The 17,493-nt window shown below is 42.3% G+C and overlaps 1 protein-coding gene across 18 annotated transcripts in view; it reads left to right on the top strand.

Annotated features, from left to right (window-relative positions):
* Positions 1-17,493, top strand: part of tle3b (TLE family member 3, transcriptional corepressor b) — a 120,277-nt gene that overhangs the window by 81,032 nt on the left and 21,752 nt on the right. For 12 of the 18 annotated variants that reach the window (XM_067584210.1, XM_067584200.1, XM_067584163.1 and 9 more), the window contains exons 1-6: positions 6,685-7,180; positions 7,723-7,957; positions 8,584-8,684; positions 8,938-9,001; positions 10,913-10,957; positions 17,264-17,326. In XM_067584210.1, the coding sequence (XP_067440311.1) occupies positions 7,934-7,957; positions 8,584-8,684; positions 8,938-9,001; positions 10,913-10,957; positions 17,264-17,326 (297 nt within the window). In that variant the 5' untranslated portion in view covers positions 6,685-7,180; positions 7,723-7,933. Of the gene's footprint in view, positions 1-1,030; positions 1,317-6,683; positions 7,181-7,722; positions 7,958-7,994; positions 8,447-8,583; positions 8,685-8,937; positions 9,002-10,912; positions 10,958-17,263; positions 17,327-17,493 lie in introns of those variants that run through there. The other 6 variants (XM_067584237.1, XM_067584228.1, XM_067584220.1 and 3 more) reach the window with 4 other exon arrangements.

Here is a 17,493-nt window from a genome sequence, read left to right as displayed (position 1 = left end):
TAATACTCAGTCAGGCACTCTGGGAGAAAAAAAAGGGGCTCAATCATGTTTTCAGTATCAACGACTGTGAACTCATTTCAAATTGATGCTGCATGTACAACAAACACTCAATATAATAATAGTACATTCCACGGTAATAGGGCCATAGGAATACAATCACACCACAGCTAACCTGGTTTTACTTAACTACAAAATTAACAACTCAAATGCAGTTGTGTTACAAACAATAAAAACCACTCTTTACGCTATTATAGTTATATTAATTTAAGTACTTGCAAAGCTATTTTTAATGATTCCACTTTGTCTGAAAAATACTAGTTTTGATGTTAGACCTATATTTCATCTGATAATAAATGTGAAAATCTTCTACCTTGTAATGCACAAGTTGGAATAAGGAAGTCTTTCAGCTCCCAGTGTTAACATCTCAAAGCTTCTTAAAAGACAAGAACAAAAGGAAAATTTGTCAAGGCACTTTGAGGAGCGTCCTGTCTTTTCTCACTTCTTCAATCTTGTTTACTTTTAGTACCTTTAACGGATTGCTCTGATAGACAGCGCTGTTTTTTTCTGTGCAGAAGATGAGGCCCGCTTTCAAGGAGGGATTACAGCAAATCACCAGATAGGATTTAAAAACAAGTAAAATTCCTCAGGATCCTCCACTCGCTATTTTAAATTCTGCTCTGTGTAACTCAGCGTACTCTGTTAATGAATGAAATACTATTTGGAGAATGTTCTCGCTCCTGTTTTCTGCTGGTATATCATGCCAGTTAAGCATCCCAGTGGCTTTGACCATGCTACTGTTCAGAGGCATGATGAACATCAGAGAAAAGACTCCATGTGCTCAGCTGCTGAATGTGTGTATGAATTCACACACATATATACAGTATGTACACACCAACCAACAGGACAAACAAATGCATGGACTTTAGCCAAAAAAAAAAAAAAGCCCTCACCTTTTTTTGTTCAGACACTGCTCATGTCTGTGTTTGTCTCTTTTGATAAGGCTCTTTCATCTTGTTTGCATTGATTACAGGCTGACGAGTCACAGTGATACACTTTTAGGGGCCCTATTCATGTCTGCAGCCCCCGCGACACACACTGGGTCCATTGTGGCGAGGAATGTCTCCTTTCATGGCCTGAACCCGCCTGTAAAAGCACGTCAATAATCCCGAGTCAGTGGGTGCTTCACGATACTGCTGTGACCATCCCAATTTTGCACTCCTCCAAGGAAAAGTGACTGGGATGGTTGAAAGAGAGGACGGCTGAATGCATGAAGTAATTCATCTGATGGATGCTGATAATCAAACAACTTCACAAAGGTGAGAGTGCTTGCACAAGAAGAGAAAAGCACTAATCAATGTTACGCTGTTTGCAATCGCTCTTCATTTATAACCTTCTCACATACTACGCCAAATATCTCAAGAGCTGCTTTATTGCTGTGCACAGCCCCTCCTTGTTTTCACACTGCAGGCCTCCGAAAGGCGAGTGAGCATGCTCTCTCTTCTCAGGAAGTATCAAGATCAGTGTCGACAGCAGAGGCTGGGACCAGCGCCGGTTCACTATAGAAGCTGTGGTTTTGGTACTGAGAATTTGTTTGAGCAGAGAATGTGATACCATGAGCAGAATAAATGGGATTTGAGTCTTTAGTGGCCACTAAAGCCATTGAAAATATACATCAGTTATATTTATTTTGGGGCAAGTGTGAGCTGGTGTGGGGGAAGCATAAGAGGCCGAAGGAATCCATTGGCCAAGCTCTTGCAGAGATGGGAGTGAAAAGAGCCAATCATTGCTCTGTAAAGAATTAAAACCACCTCTGCAAATAGCTCCAATATTTGTGTAGTGCCTCAGAGTGGGAGTTTCACAGCGTCTGGGTTTCCAGTGCAAATAAACAGTGCAGAGGTCTACAAGGGTGGAATGGCCCCCCTTATCCCTGAGGTGAAGCCCACTCCTTTGTTGCTGCCTAATCTAGGCCACTCTCCATTGAGTGGGATGAAAAGTGGATCTGTGTGTGTGTATGTATGTGTGTGTTTGTGTGTGTTTGTGCGCGAGTGTGTGACATATCCACAGTGCTCAATGTGTGAGATGAAGCTGTATGATAATGTCTGTTTGTATGTGGTTCTTGAATCAGAGTCTCAGGCCCGTGGAGACCGCTACTGTGTTTGCCAGTTCCCAGATAACCCACATCCTTACACTGGACATACACATAGCAATCCCAGGATCCTCAGCGCAGAGCAAACGGACAAATATCAGCACGACTGACCAACAATTCTGCATAAATCAACAGAACCTGCTCGCTTGAGTACAGATATGATGAATAGAGGATGATGTAGATATGCTAGCGGTTGGTTTTGGATGGAGTGAAAACTGCTGTGAAAATCAGCTTCTAAAAGTTAAAACTCAACATCTGTGTGTGTCAACTACAAAGTTCATGTCATCGCACATCCTCTCTGTTCCTAGTAACTGAAATCTGACCTGGGATCTGAATGTGGCCTGATCCAAACAATATTTACAATTAGTTCTCCAAATTGAACCAAACCAAAATTAAACCAAAAACATTGTTTTAGCGTTTTCTAATCTAGCGCCCCTATCGGCAATAATTGGCAGGACATCACTTGCCTGTGCTTTCCTAAACCATTACATATTATTGCTGAAAAATAATAATGTTTTATGATGTGACGACACTGTGGTTAAAGTCTGGTTAGGTTGAGGCACAACTGTCGTCGTCATGGCTACAATAATAACCACAGGGTTAAGGTTAGGGGACGATCGTAGTTACATTTTTTTTAAAAACTGTCCCGACTTATGGTTGGAAGCCAGGAAACAAACAGTGGCCTCCTGTGGCATATTAACCACCATCCACCCCTCCACCTCCTGTTTGTTAATATACATAGACGTCATCTGAACCGCGCCAGTGCTCCGGGTTATAAGTACTACAGCTACTAGATGGTATCTGTCACTTAAACATAAGTATACGTCATTTTGGGCGACTGACATGACAACCTAATGTGTCGTTTTTCTTGGAAGGACAGTCTCTGATATTTAGTCTTATCGGGTCAAGTAGAATCATATTGTGTTGCTGCAAATACTGGATTTGTGTGTCAATATATCAATGCCCAAATTATTTGTGTTGAAGGAAAGTCCAAATACACATGAGTGAAAACTGTATAAGCAATAAGAGCTACATGGGGAAGTACATAGTATATAAAGCTGAAGTAAATATTGTATAAAGATGAGACGAACTTCCCTAAACCATCTCAGTGTCACTTTTAAGTATAGTGAAATGGAAATAAGCAGGTTAGAAGAGTTCTTTGGCAAGTGACTTACAAGTGATCATAAAATATTTAGTAATTTGCTCCCTCATTATACTTGGCAACATCTCATATTTGAGGTGAAGGAAGAGGTTTTTTAGCGTTGCCACTCTTGTTGGGCACTTGAGTCAGACAAACTTTACAAAAAAATAGTGGTTTCATGTGTATTTGACACCCTGAAACCATTCATTACACATAAGCACACATAGACATTTAATCATTTCAAGAGCTGCAGGAAATTTATACCAGAACATGGTGTGTAGAGAGCAAGTTGCCATGCTACTTTGAGCTCAGATAGAGACACATTAACATTCATACCTACAGGCAATTTAGTGTCTAATACACCTGGCTTGCATGTCTTTGGAATGTGGGAGGAAACTGGAGTGAGTGGTGGAAACGCACACAAACAAACAGAAAGAGAAAGAAAAAGAGCCCGTGAGATACAACGAACCACTGATACTGTGTGAAACAAAACCTGCTCCAGACAACAGAGGCTGTTATGCAATGTTAAGAGGCTAAAATCCTCCTATAATCTGAATTCACGTATCTGTTCTTGTCTTGGTCTGTTTTTCTTACACATAACAGCCAGAACTCACACAGTGGGTGTGTTCAAGGTCAAAGGTCAAACACCGTAGAGGCAGAAAGGAAATTATTTCAGATATATTCTCTTATGTTACTTAAACACAAGTTGATAATTAGAAAAATTTCCATAACTTCATAATGAATTTCCATACTTTTTATTAAAATATATCAAGTATATTAAAGATTGGAACACATCACCATACTGTAGCTCTGACTATGTAATTAACTTTTGTGCAACCTTTCTTGTACTATATAATACCACATTTTGGCAAGGCTGCGTCAGACTGTTTCATCTGTAAAGGCTCTCTATGTCATACTGCACTTCCTGTGTTATGTCCCACTACAATATTATAGAAATACAGGTGCATCACAGGTAGGAAAGGACATTTCAACTAAAATATTCTGGTGTATTTTGGTACTTCATTTTCAAGATGTTTTTTATCATTGAAACAACAATGAAATTTTACCCCTTACATACTCAACCATGATTAAAACTAAAAGAAATGGTCATTTGTAAGCATGTTTTTCATGTAATATAGATAGTATAGGCCATTTACATTTGTTTGGGGAGTCAGCATGTTGACGTCAACAACACAATGTTATCAGTGCCAATCAATGTTACTAGCAGCTGACTGCTATGATTTCCTCAGGAAGCTTGGATTTTGAGAAGTGGAAAAAGTTAATTTGTTGTTTGTACTGTTTAAAGTCAGTTCCTACTCCAACTATCATGATTACAACTAAGACAACCAAGATAATTTATCAATTTGAGAACTTTTATGTAAAAAAAAAAAACGTCTTTTAAGTCTCCCAGTGAGTGTGTAGCTTACTGACATGCTATCATTACATGAATTATTATCTCATCTGCAGGAGGGATACACTTGTCGCTAATGCAGTATGCTAGCTACAGTTTTGTTCAAAATGTGGTACACTTCTAGACATTTGAGCTACCTGTTATGCTACAAATAATATAACCCTGAATAAAATAGAGTTTTGTGCCTGAGATGTACATAAACTAAGTAGTTCTATTGGCATTTTAGAAATACTTTGAATGATACTTACATTAAAACAAATACAAGAAGAGAAATAAGTAAGATTGAGATGCATTTCCCAGGAGGAAACTTAATTTAGACAATGATGAGTGTAGCTCAGGAAGTGTGAAGTATTATTCACTAATATGAATCAGCTGCTCTCAATTGTGTTACAGACAAATATTCTATATATACTATTCAACATTTTTGCATCAAATGCTTCACAGACTTGAAGTTGTGGGGATTTCCTCTTGATTTGAATAACTATCTAAAGATTTTGCTTTTTAAATCATTTTCAGATAGAGCTACAATTACTTAAAACGTTTAAAAAAATGTTCTAGTAAAATAATCCTTTACGTTAAGACAGTTAAACTGCTGGCCTCTACATTTAACAACATCCTAATAAATCATTGAACTGATACATGTCATAAAGGCTAGCCAAACCTGAACTACTTGTTTCAGGGAATACAAAAAACCACCAGCCTTAAATTTAAATGTGATGGGACTAAATGGACACCCAGATAAACAAATAAATACAATTTTAGATGAAAATAAGGAGAGAACCGGATGAGTGAAACGAGCCAATGTTTGAGCGAGGTAAAAGCTTTGTTTTGCAGCAAATGTTTTTATGGAGGAGGGGTTGGAAGAGGGGGGGAGAGAGAGGGGGGGGGGGGGATCAAACTGATATTTAGCCCCTTACTGGCTTTTTTTTTTCCTGCTTTTGTTTTATGCAAGGCTCTTTTTACCACATGGTAGTGACAGATTGTTTGAGCTGAAAGGAAAAGCCATTCGAAGCTAATTAAGCAGCCATTCCGGGCTCTATTCGCAGGCAGGAGGGAGAGTAGCACAGGCATTTGTCAGCGCCGCACCCAACGTGGGTTTAATTGACAGCCCGGGCTCCTGACTGACAGCTTCTCCTCCGCTGGACCAATTAGAAGCCGCGAAGGAGGACAGCTCCGACACCATTGGATAACAGGCAGCGAAGGGGTGGGGGTAGAAGAGGGAAGTGCACCCACGTGGGGACGGGCATAGTGAGCAACACGTGATAGGCTGATATCCTCAAGCGCAGACGTGTTGCAGCCTACCTGGTGCTGCTGATAGGAAAGCTTGTAGATGCTTGAGGTCTCGTTAGAAATAGGTCGATCAATTCAAGTCACTCAAAGGACACTCCGCTGTAGATTAAGCGGTATTCACATTTTTCGCGTCTTCTTGAATGATTTTCTATGAGCTCTTATTTATTCTTGGAATACTAGTAGGGTTTATTTCTTTTTCTTGGCATTGACTTGAGAGAAAGTGTGATATTTCTGTTTCAAAACATTTAACTACTGCTCCGTATAAGACAAGCTTCATTTATAATTGCTTATATGTGAAGCACATATCACATTTACAACCTATTGCTTTTATTAAAATGATAAATTCAGGCTCTGGCTAGTGGGTTTATTTTCCCTGTTTACACCAGAATAGTGTTTTTAAATCAGCATATTTTTAATGATACAACTCGTATTCATATAATAATAATCTGAAACGCGGAACCACCGGCTGAAATTCAGGGACATATAAATTATTACCTTTGTTTTGAACAAGTTGTTGAACGCACTGAATGTCACTTCAAATCCAAAATGGCGAACATGTGAGGTCACATATCGCCGGCCAATCAGGACGACATACTACTGGGGGGTGCCCACGTGGGGATACCGCGCCGTGATTGGCCGACGTCGCTAAACTCCATCGGAGCACCCGATTGGTTAGTGCAGGACCCTCTCTCTGCAGTCGGGTCCTCGTGTCAGTGCACAGTCTGTGTGTGGTACAGCGCGCGGCGGAGGAACTGGGCATACCCAACAGCAAGCTAGTGGTATATTTCACAACGGCCGACATTTTCATAAAATTAACCCGCTTTTCTCGCCAAAAAAATATCTTTGGACTTACTGGAAGATTCGCGTACTACTACTGGATCTAACATAGGCTTTCTTTGAAGTTGTTCGCGGTCAACAACTCGTCCCAATCGAGGGGTTTCCAACGTCCGACCGGGACGGAGAGACGCTCTCTGCCGCGGGATCACCGGGGTTTTTTTTTTTTTTTTTTTAAAGGACTCTCAAGGGGCAAAGTGGGGGAAAAAAAGAAACGGCTGTTGACATTTTTCGACTCTATCCTTCCGTGTTGACGGTTACAAGTCAAAGGATATTACGCTTTGTGTCTGGATAATAACATTTTACCTGTGCGAGAGGGAGAGGAGAGGAGAAGGGGAGGAATCAGTCGAGACAAAAGGTAAAAAGGGCGACATGAAGAGTGCCGCTAACAAGACGGGTGGTGGTGGTGGTGGTGGCTTTATGGCAGCCGACTTTGAAAGCAGCAGCTCCTTGTTTTCTGATCTTCCCGGACCACCACCAAAACAACCCCGTTGTGTGTGTTCTTTTTTTTTTTCCTCCCTCTTTGTGGAAGACAACTCGTTAGATTTACGAGAAAAACAACGCATCATGTCGCTGCTGAGGGTTTGATCAAAAGTATCAAGTTTGTTATTTATTTGATACATCGGATCAAACACGTTTTTGCTGCTTGTTCCCCCCCCACCCCCCTCACTGTAATGCAAATCGAGGCGACAGATTTAGATTTTTTTTTTTTTTTTTGACAAACAAGGGGGGAAATATTTGAATAAGGGGGAGAAAGAAAAAAAAAAACATTTTCAGGGATCAGATTGTAGATCAGCAAGTTCACAAAGCTTTAAATTCATGTCGATTTTACAACCAAGGTGCTTGCTGAGAAAGTGATTCAGCTCCTCAGTTGTGCCCCGTTTTTCTGTTTGTTTTTAGGTACAAAGGAAAAAGGCCGACGAGGTGATAGATCCAATGGTCGGGGTCTGAGTGTGCTCCTCGCAGCCGCGAACAGGGCTTTGTCCGCCGCCATCCTGCGTGTACAGGGGAGGGGGTGGCGGTGATTTACCGCACCTTCACTCACTGGGATTAACTGAAAAAGAAAAAGGAAGGAAAAACACACCGAATTCCCTCGTGTTAAGGACTCGACATGTATCCACAAGGCCGGCATCCGGTAAGTCGCTTGTGTTTGTCACTATTTGTAAATTGATGCAAATGCACCGCCCTTCAAAGTAGCCTAATTAGATCGTCAGAGTGGAGCTGCTGATCCACACCTTACTATTTATGGTCTGCATTGGTGCTGCTTCACTCTGGCAGGAGAGACACTGTGTGAGAGCCGTGTTTATTGGCAACAAGATCAGAGCTTTTGGTACAACTCAGGGAAGCAGATCATAAGCATCCTGCTGTAAACTGACTTAATTCCTTAGTGCATTTTGATATAGTTGCATTTTTAAAGCGCCAAGAAGGTTAATTGTCCTTTTTTTGCGCAGCATGCATTGAAATCTCACAGCTGTGTGTGTATGATTTTGTTTTTTTTATCCCTCTCTCATCATCCCCTGCCTACCATGTAACATAACTTTGAGGACGGATGAAGTGACCCGCCTCTGTCATTGCACAGAGTGAAAGCGGCTCTTTCCTCCACCAGTCAGGGCTCAAGGGAAATGTGAGGACAAACCATCAAGAGGGGGGGAAAAAAACAGTTTACTGAGAAAGAGGAGGAGGAGGCAAGAGATGAGACTATTATCTGGGCTGTGATTGTGTTATTTACACCTGTCGTATCTCCGATCGTACATTTTTCAGGCACCTCACCAGCCAGGGCAGCCCGGCTTCAAGTTCACTGTGGCAGAGTCTTGCGACAGGATCAAAGACGAATTTCAGTTCCTGCAGGCCCAGTACCACAGGTAATGACTAGTCTACTGTAAACAGCGCTGGCTTCCTGGAAAGAATAGGAAGGGGAAGCTGCCTCTGTTTTGTTCCATTTTTGTGGCTTTCATGCGCAAAGTCTACAATGATACAATACACCAAAATATGTGGTATGAATTTTCTAAATGTGACAACACTCGGAACAAGACGTTCTTTGCTGAATTCAACATATAACATGTATAAAATCTTTATTTAAGCATGATTTTAATTTGCCTTTTTTCTTCCTGAAAGTCTTAAAGTGGAGTACGACAAACTGGCCAATGAAAAGACAGAGATGCAGCGTCACTACGTCATGGTAAGAGGAGTCATTGTTAAGCTGTGGATTTGATTTAATGCAGTATCCTCCCTTTAGCCTCAGGTGAACAGTCACAGGTGGTGCGGCCCCTGTGTTTTGCAAAGGCCGTGTTAGCATTCCTCCCTGCTTGAAATTGTTGACTCACGCCTGTGTTTTCATTGGATAAGAAGGTGCAGGGGTGGGGGTTTGCGGAGGGGCCAGTAGTTGAAACTCTAGCAGGGGTCAAATGTCCAACTATTGATTGTGGGGTGTGACGACCCCCCTCTAAAGCTCTGGGGTCCTCTTTATGACCCTCCACCCCCCTCACCCTAACACACCCAACATGACCCACTGGGGGTTAATGACTGGTCTGCTGGCTTTGTGCATGAATCAGAGGGTTTCCTATGTTTTTTTTCTTCTTCTTAACTCTCTCGAGGTGAACCGCAGGGTCATTCAGACATTTTTGACACACCCAGGACTTTCTGATATATGGGGGACTTTATGTGTTTTCCCTCAACCATAGACTGCCTACCGAGACTGAAAATATATTAAAAATCTCATAAAATAATCAAATTAATGTGCAGTGCAATAGACTACATGACTTCCACTGTTCAGCTTTTACGTCAGACAAAACCCTGTACATGTGTAAAACAAAAAACTGGCTAGTTTGGATAATTAATCAGCAACTTTTTTGATAATCGATTAATATTTTAAGTACTTTTTTCAGTCAAAAATGCCAAATATTTGCTAGTTTCAGTTTCTCAAATGTGAATATTTGCCATTTTTCTTTGTATTCTATGACCCTAAACTGAATATCTTTGGATTTTGGACTGTTAGTTAGACAAAACGAGTAATTAGAAGATGTTACATTGGACTCCTTTTCAGTATTTTCTGTAAATAATTGATGAAAATAATAGTTCTAATATCATAACAATATAATTCCATTACAAGTCAGTAACCAAGTATATTAAACTCAGCCCAACTATGTTGTTGGAAATACAGAAACCACACTAGAACCGAGATAGATCCTTGATTCTTATCAAAGTGCTGCAAAGGGATTAAATATATATGCAATTAAATCATACCACATTCACTTCAGAGCTCCCTAATCAAAGAGAGAGAAAAAGAAATATGTGCCTCTGCAACAACATCCCAACTCAAAGGTTCTTTCTAATACAGGAGAGGCTTCATTGTGCGAATGGAAAAAGAACAATCTTTATTTGATAACTGATTTAACTACAGCCTCACTCTTAGTTTGTGTACGTGTGCTTATCTTGTTTGTATATGAAAGGAATGACTTTAACCAAACGCAGCAGCAGTACGTTTATTAAATATTATTTTCCCTGTGAGGAACCACAGGGTGGTGGGAGTAGCTATAATAAATGGAAGCTGTTTGCTGTGCGCTTAGATGAACAAGAAAAACTACTTGGCTTTAGTTTGTATCCGTCTGTGGACTCACAAGCTTTTGTTAGTCAACAGCAGATAATGCTGTTTTCAATAACAGTGTTGGCTTTCTCTTTGAAGCCACAGACAGTGTTTGTGCTTAACAGTAGACTGGCAGTGCCCAGTAGAAGTTAATGGGAACAGAAGCCAATCGTCTGTCTGCTGTGATCACAAAAAGTACATGAAGTTTTCAGCCTCTTTGGTTAATTTCAGTGTGTTTTTTAATGGCTCTTGTCTGAGGTGCAACATACATTCATCTTATCTGTTAATGTTTGGGTACTTAGGAAGACTTGAGGTCGGACAAAACCTTCATACCAGTCAATCACCTTTTACACAACAAAACTACAACAAAAACTCTCCGTTCCTCAGTAGAGAAAAGTAAAAAGTTTCTTTGAAATCCTATTTTGAAGAACCAATATCAGGGATCTTGTCTTGGTTTTAGCCACCTTTATTATGTATTAATGCTTTCCCTTCTCCTCTTTTTTTCAGTACTATGAGATGTCCTATGGGCTCAACATTGAGATGCACAAACAGGTATGTAACCATATCCGGGATAGTCTGTGTAAAGCCAAAACAATGTTGGTTTTTGTTGCCCTAGCGATTGAAAATGCTGACAGGCTAAACAACACGAAGGGCAGGCTGCCTGATGGGGATGGTTTGATAAGATTAAAGTGAAGTATTTGGCAGACAGTCTTGAGAGGATGTGTTTTTGTGTGGTTTGTCCTTGTGAGTGTGTGTGTGTGTTTGTGCACTGCGCTATTGTGTGTGTGTGTATATGAACGCACATGTCAGGAGTCGGCCTCCCCAGTGCCAGCCGCACTAAAAGCTCATTAGTTCAGCTGCCACCCAGCACCGGGCATCATGCTGCTGCGGTGGAAAGACTACTACAGAAGAATAGGTCAAAAATATCTGCAGTTATTTTTGAGCTATTTCAGTAAAATGACAATATAGACGAAAGTAGCAGCAGATATGTGAAAATGACACCTCAGCCTTATAGATAATGTCCACGTCTCACATCTTGCTTCCAAATAAGCTTTAGCGCAGAAATCTTTGTTTTGGTTTGCAGTTCTTTTTAAGTGTTGTGCTGGTTGTTGGTTCGCTTCCACCTGCTATGTGCAGAGGTTTGGTTGGCAGGGTGGTGTAGTGTTTCTGAAAACCATCCGTCAACCTCAAGACTTGGTTAGCTTAAAGCCCCCGCAGCACCAAGAATACACCCTGTTGAAGTGTCCTCAAGCAAGACACTTGATGCTTAGTTGGTTTTTTTCATCTGTCGTGGTTCTTAACATCTTAATATCTTGCAACGCCTTTAGATCATCAAGAATCGTTAGTCATTTTTCATACAAAAAGGCTAAATATTCAGTTTCCAGCTTCTCAAATGTGAAGATTTGCTGTTTTTTTTCCTGTTTTATACTATTGTAAATTGTGTATTTTTGAGTTTTTCCACTAAGTCGGACAAAACAAACATTTGAAGATGTCATCTTGAGCTCTTGGAAATTGGGATTCACTATTTTCTGACATTTTACAGACTAGATTAATAATTTGGTTAATTGAAAATGTAAAGGACAGATTAATTTCTAATGACTAATCGTTAGTTGCAGCCCTTGTTCTATAGATCCATCAAACAAACCATTGTATCACAAAATGGCAAATAGATCATCATCGTTTAGGTGTGTCTACAGAATGAGTGCTGACAGAAATGCTCATTCTGTCTGGTCTGCTGTAATTGGCTGGTTGGTGTGTGTGGTTGTGGTGAGGTTTAAGGCATTTGCTGATCCCACGTCTGCTGTTGATACACACTGTAGACACCAGTGTCCTTAAATACAAGACATTACCCCGCTATAAAAGTCAGATTAAACCTGTAAAAGCTTTAAAGACTTCAAGACAAATCTGTTCAGCTAAAGATCATTTAGTCAGCTATGTGAAATCAGCATATTTTCCTTTTAACTGAAATCACCATAATCTTTTATTCTTTTGACTTCTATTGCTCTCTTTTATCTTTCTACACTTAAATTTCCCTTTTCTCTGATTCTGTCCTGCCTTTTGTGTTCCCCTCAGTCACCTTTGCCTCCGCAATTCTCCTTTTTCACCTCCTCCCAGTGCCCTTATGTCTTTTTATTGCTGCCCCCTTCTCTGTCTGCCTCACCACCCCGGTGATGTGATGTGAACGATGGCCCTTGTGTCATTAGCCGTGTGATATGATGTATGAGAGTGGGAGTCTGTCAGTGAGGGAGAAAGAGAGACAGAGAGAGGTGGGGCGGAGGCTTCGTGGCCCTCAGATCTGGAAGGTTAATGGCATCAGTGGGAGGGTAGCCCAGTTGGAACGGCAGCACACTGCACAATTCATCAGGCGTTTTTTGTGGGTATGTGCTATATATATATATATATATGTATGTGTGTGTGTGTGTGTGTCTGTGTGCGTGCTAACTAGGTGTGTTCTGTTTATCAAGGAGCTGGCTGCTGCTCATACCCCCCCCCCAACTCCACCATTCTTGAGTGTTTTCTGTCAAGCACTTATCACCAACAAGGAGGTTGAGGCGATGCAGGGTGGGGGGGTGGAGCTGGTTGTTGTGGGTGTATGCTGGTGGCAGTGGACAAAACAAGAAGAGGGGAAAAGGGAGGGTTGGAGACAGAAAAGGAGCGAGAGGCTTCAGGATAAATGGGTTAATCGACTGATCCTCTCCTGTGCATCTCCTTTGTTTATCAATAAGCCCGGTGGAGTCGACGGAGCGCTCTGAATAATGCATGATTCCTGCCACCTCCCTTCGTCTTTCTCCCATCTCCCATCCCTGGTTGAGTGAGTGTTTGTGATGACATCAGCGAGAGGTAAACAGAGAGCCCTTAGTTGTCCCTGTTATTGTTAGGAAGGTGAAGGAGGAGGTTGGATTATTAGAGGCGGGCGGACATATTACCCTACTTGAAGATTTATTGCAGTGTGGAGAAAAAAAAAAAGACACAATAAACTTGTTTTGCATCGTTATCGCGACAAAGCTGGATTGAAAAGCACACACATGGTTATAAATAAATACTCATATCCCTGACATGGTAACACTGGTCGTAACTCTACACACACACACACACACACACAAGTTCCAGCAGATACACTGCTTCCCCTGATGAGCTGAATGGTTGCTAGCGAAGGGATCTGTGTGGCTGCTGGGGGGTAATTTGTTTTGACAGTGTCTCTTATGATGGCAAAGAGTGCAGGGTGGAGGTAATCACCCTCGCTTGCTGTCAATAAGTGATTTTAATTAGTGCAGCTCATTAGGCTGCCTCAGCAACGTGCCCTGCTGACTTTGTGGTGCGGGTGTGGTGGGGGTTGCTTTGTTTTCTCACTACCTCTGTTCTCTGTTGTGGTCCCTGTTTATCTGTCTTGTACGCTCGCCTTCATTTTGATTTCAAGTCCCTCTTTGGTGAATTAAAAGCAACATGAACGCGAATAGAGAAAATGATTTACTACCAAAGATTCCCGTGCCATGCCATCACATTTGTATGCTCACTTTTGTTGCACCTTAGGTGGCCATTTTGTGTATCCATTTCCTCACTTGTTGAGTGAATGAGGGAAACAGAGAAAGTGCCTTATCAAGGAGAGTCATGTCCGTTTCCTGGATGGAGGAAGAGGGTGAAAGGAGGAGCAGAGGGAGGGAGAAAGAGAGCTTGTGCAAATGAATAATTTATACAGGATTCCAGGAATTGTTTGCCAAGGTGATGATGGCCGACCTGTCTCTAAGCCAAAACAAACTGACTACGAGAACACACACTCTCTCTCTCAAGGGAGGCTGACGAGGTTACTGGAGGCTGTGAGACATGCTTATTTTGATAGCCAGGCAAGAAGGGCTGGTAGAACAGTGTTATACAATTAGCGTCTGGGTGTGTGTGTGTGTGTGTGTACTCAACCAGCTGATGATGGTTTTGTTTCAGTGTTGATGTGGTGAAATGGAAAAGAAGGATTTTGTGTGTGTGTATATATATATATCTGCAGAGTGAGAGCTATAAAAAATAGTGTCTAACTCCAAGGTAATCAGATGTAATCTGTTGGAAAACAGCCCATTTCCATATACTCCCCTGCAGAGAGGATGTCACTTCAGTTTTGTGTGTATGAGCTGAAAATAGAATGACATACACATGCAAAATATTCTTCATGCATTTGTAATGAACAAGATACCTCTAAGTGCCTCTTTCTTCCTCTGCTCTGGCTGAGAAGATAATTCCTAAACAGCCATCTCTGCCCCCCCACATCATATGCCACTTGTTTTCCTCGCCAATTGAATCCTCGTCAGAGACTCTGCTCTCCACTTGGGGGCTAATGCCTGGAGCGACAAACAGCCAAATGGCTTTCAACGCACCATTGACAGAGGGATGCAATGGAGAGAGAGCCTCTCCAAGCTCTGGTGCTACTAGACAACCCTGAGTACCTGTAATTGTGGAGCTGCAGTGAAAAGCTTCTGCCGGCTCAAAGGCTTCTGTTTTCAGTGGCTTTAAGTGACAATAAACTCTTTCCAGTGTCTGTCTCTGCTGCTAAAAGCACTGTGGAAAATAGTGGCTCCAAAGTAAAGTGGAAGTCATTTAAGAGTGCTGCGAGTCATTAGATGTGATGTGTTATCAGTGTTTCTCCCCCTCAAAATGGCTGTCAAAAGTCGTGTAAATAAGGCACCTGCCCATTTACCCTCCCTAACAAGTGTGAACTCTGTCTGAACAGAGTGGAGTGACTAGATTTGAAAAGGAGGGGCGAGATGTAGCCGCTCAGTCGAGGGGGTTTTACAGTGTACTCCTCAGGTTGACATGTGAGCCATGTTTCCCATCATGTTCTATTAAATTCTAGCTGTGATATGACAAAATATACAGCTGCAGAGTTGCAATAATTAGGCCAAAGAAGAAAAACAAGAATGTATACGAGGGAAGTCTGTTCCATTGTTTTATTTCCTGGCACCAAATCAATCTTTTAACTCTAGGGTAAATTTTCAAGGAAGCCGAAAGGTTTGGGAATATTTAACCTTAAAAATCCCTGAACGCAACTCAGCTCTGCAAACACCTGGCGTTCCTGCTCTCCTTTCAGAATGAGCCGCTGAGGTAAACCTGTGTGTTTTTCGCAGAACAACAATTCATTACAAATAACAAAGTGCACCTGAATTCCATGGAGGTTTTTTGGCTTCAAATGGTGGCTTTGGAGATGTGATTTGCAATGAACAAATGGATGCCTTTCTTGTGAATCAGTCTGTGGTGGTGAGTGTTTCGTAATGTTGTTGCTCTAATAGTTGAGTGTATCAGCATACCGCTGTTTCCTACACGCCCCATGTTGCTCCCCTTGCAGCCATTTCCAGAGAAGTGGTGTGATACTGAACCACTCTAATCCTACTGTGTGTCATTGTATCCAGCCCCCGCTAATGATGATGGTTTATGAGTCTCCAAAGAGCTACCTCCCTCCCTTCCTCTCTCTCTGTTTCTATGTCAGCCCCCCCCCTCCCCCACCAGCGCAGCCCCCTCCCCACCAACCCACTCCCAGTTATCCCTCATTAATTTCCCGTGCCGATCAGATCGACAGGCCGAAAATTCAATTTAATGACCTGCCTCTGTGCTGCGCCTAATATGATTTTACAGGCTGTTCTGGTCAGGGCCTCAGCCCAATTTACATAACGATCAGCCCTGCCAGATAGCGTTGCCCCAGCAACAGAAGAGGGGGAAGATGAGAGAGGAAGAGGAGGAAGGAGGGAGGGCACAGAGGAGAGTAGTGGAGATTAGCAGGGAGGGGTCTGAAGGAGTGTTGGGAGGAGGAGGAGGTTGGATGGAGAGAGAAAGCACAGTGCGCCTAAGGTCAGACAGGGATTTGTGAGATAATTCCTGACAGACCAGCAAAGGTCTGCCCCCCCTCCTCTTTCCTCTTTTTCCTGCAACCCCCCTCCAAAAAGAAAAAGAGTGACACCAAGTCTTGTGCAAAAGGCTAGTGGCACCTCCTGCCCCCCTTTTCCACCTTCTTTCTCCCCTGCACCCCCCCCCCCCCCCTTTCACAGTCAAACAAGGTTAAGGGAGAAAATGAGTGGAATGCAGCAGCGTATAAAACGGCGGGAAGGACCTCTTCACCCCCCACACACCTGCTGAGCCTCCACCCCGAATGTCTCAGAATCAATTAGTTCACCTCCCCCAGTTCAGTCAAACCACATTACCTTAGTGTCAAATCACTTCACCATTCATCACCCCCCCCCGTACACCCCACCCCTTCTCCTTTATTATGCTTTCTACTTTTGTCTCCCCTTCTTCATCCTCCTCCTCCTCCTCCTCCTCCTCTCTCTGGAAAGTACAGATTTTAAAAAAAAGGAAATGGGTTTAGACAGAATGTCTTGGGACATTCAAGTGCGGTAGGCGGGCAGCGCAGCATATCCATTTGTCCAAATGCAGCGCTGTAAAGTGCTCTATGTTCATGGAGCCCTGCAGTATCATCTTACTGTGCCAGCTAATATTCTGTGGTCGATACCAAAGATGCCTCTGATAGATAGGGTCAGAGAGTTAACCTGTCTGCTTCAGCGTGCCCCGCCCCCCTCTCTATGGGCCGTAATTATGAAGTATGGACCTCATTAGGGTCTCTCCAGCCAGATGGTATTAGCATATTTCAGCCTCCTAATGAAATAAGGCCTGAGTCTAATGGAGGCAAGAGAGAGTGGGAAGTAAATTTGTTCTGAGGCGGTCCCAATTTAGTTAAGAAATACATGGTCTGTCCAGCTGGATGCTGCACAAATACACACCATTTTGTTTTATAGGTAGTTTAGCTGCTTGATTCTAGTGTTGTCTGAGGCATGCAGCACACCCAACACACTGTCATTCTAACAATTTCTCTCTCTTCTCCTGCAGACTGAGATTGCCAAACGTCTCAATGCAATCCTGGCTCAGATCATGCCATTCTTGTCACAAGAGGTGAGTGTCACCCCGGCTGGCAGCATCCTGGGAATGAGAATTAGACTCATTTTATTCACCTAGTAAATATACAGGACATTGTCAGGGAGGCTATTGTGCAGACACCCTGAAAATGGGATGTACAGGAGTAACAAAGCCTCTCATTTAGTGAAAGTCATGCATTATAT

Source organism: Thunnus thynnus, chromosome 1 (assembly GCF_963924715.1).
Source record: "Thunnus thynnus chromosome 1, fThuThy2.1, whole genome shotgun sequence".
Taxonomy (NCBI): Eukaryota; Metazoa; Chordata; class Actinopteri; order Scombriformes; family Scombridae; genus Thunnus; species Thunnus thynnus.
This window is presented reverse-complemented; position numbering and strand designations above follow the sequence as displayed.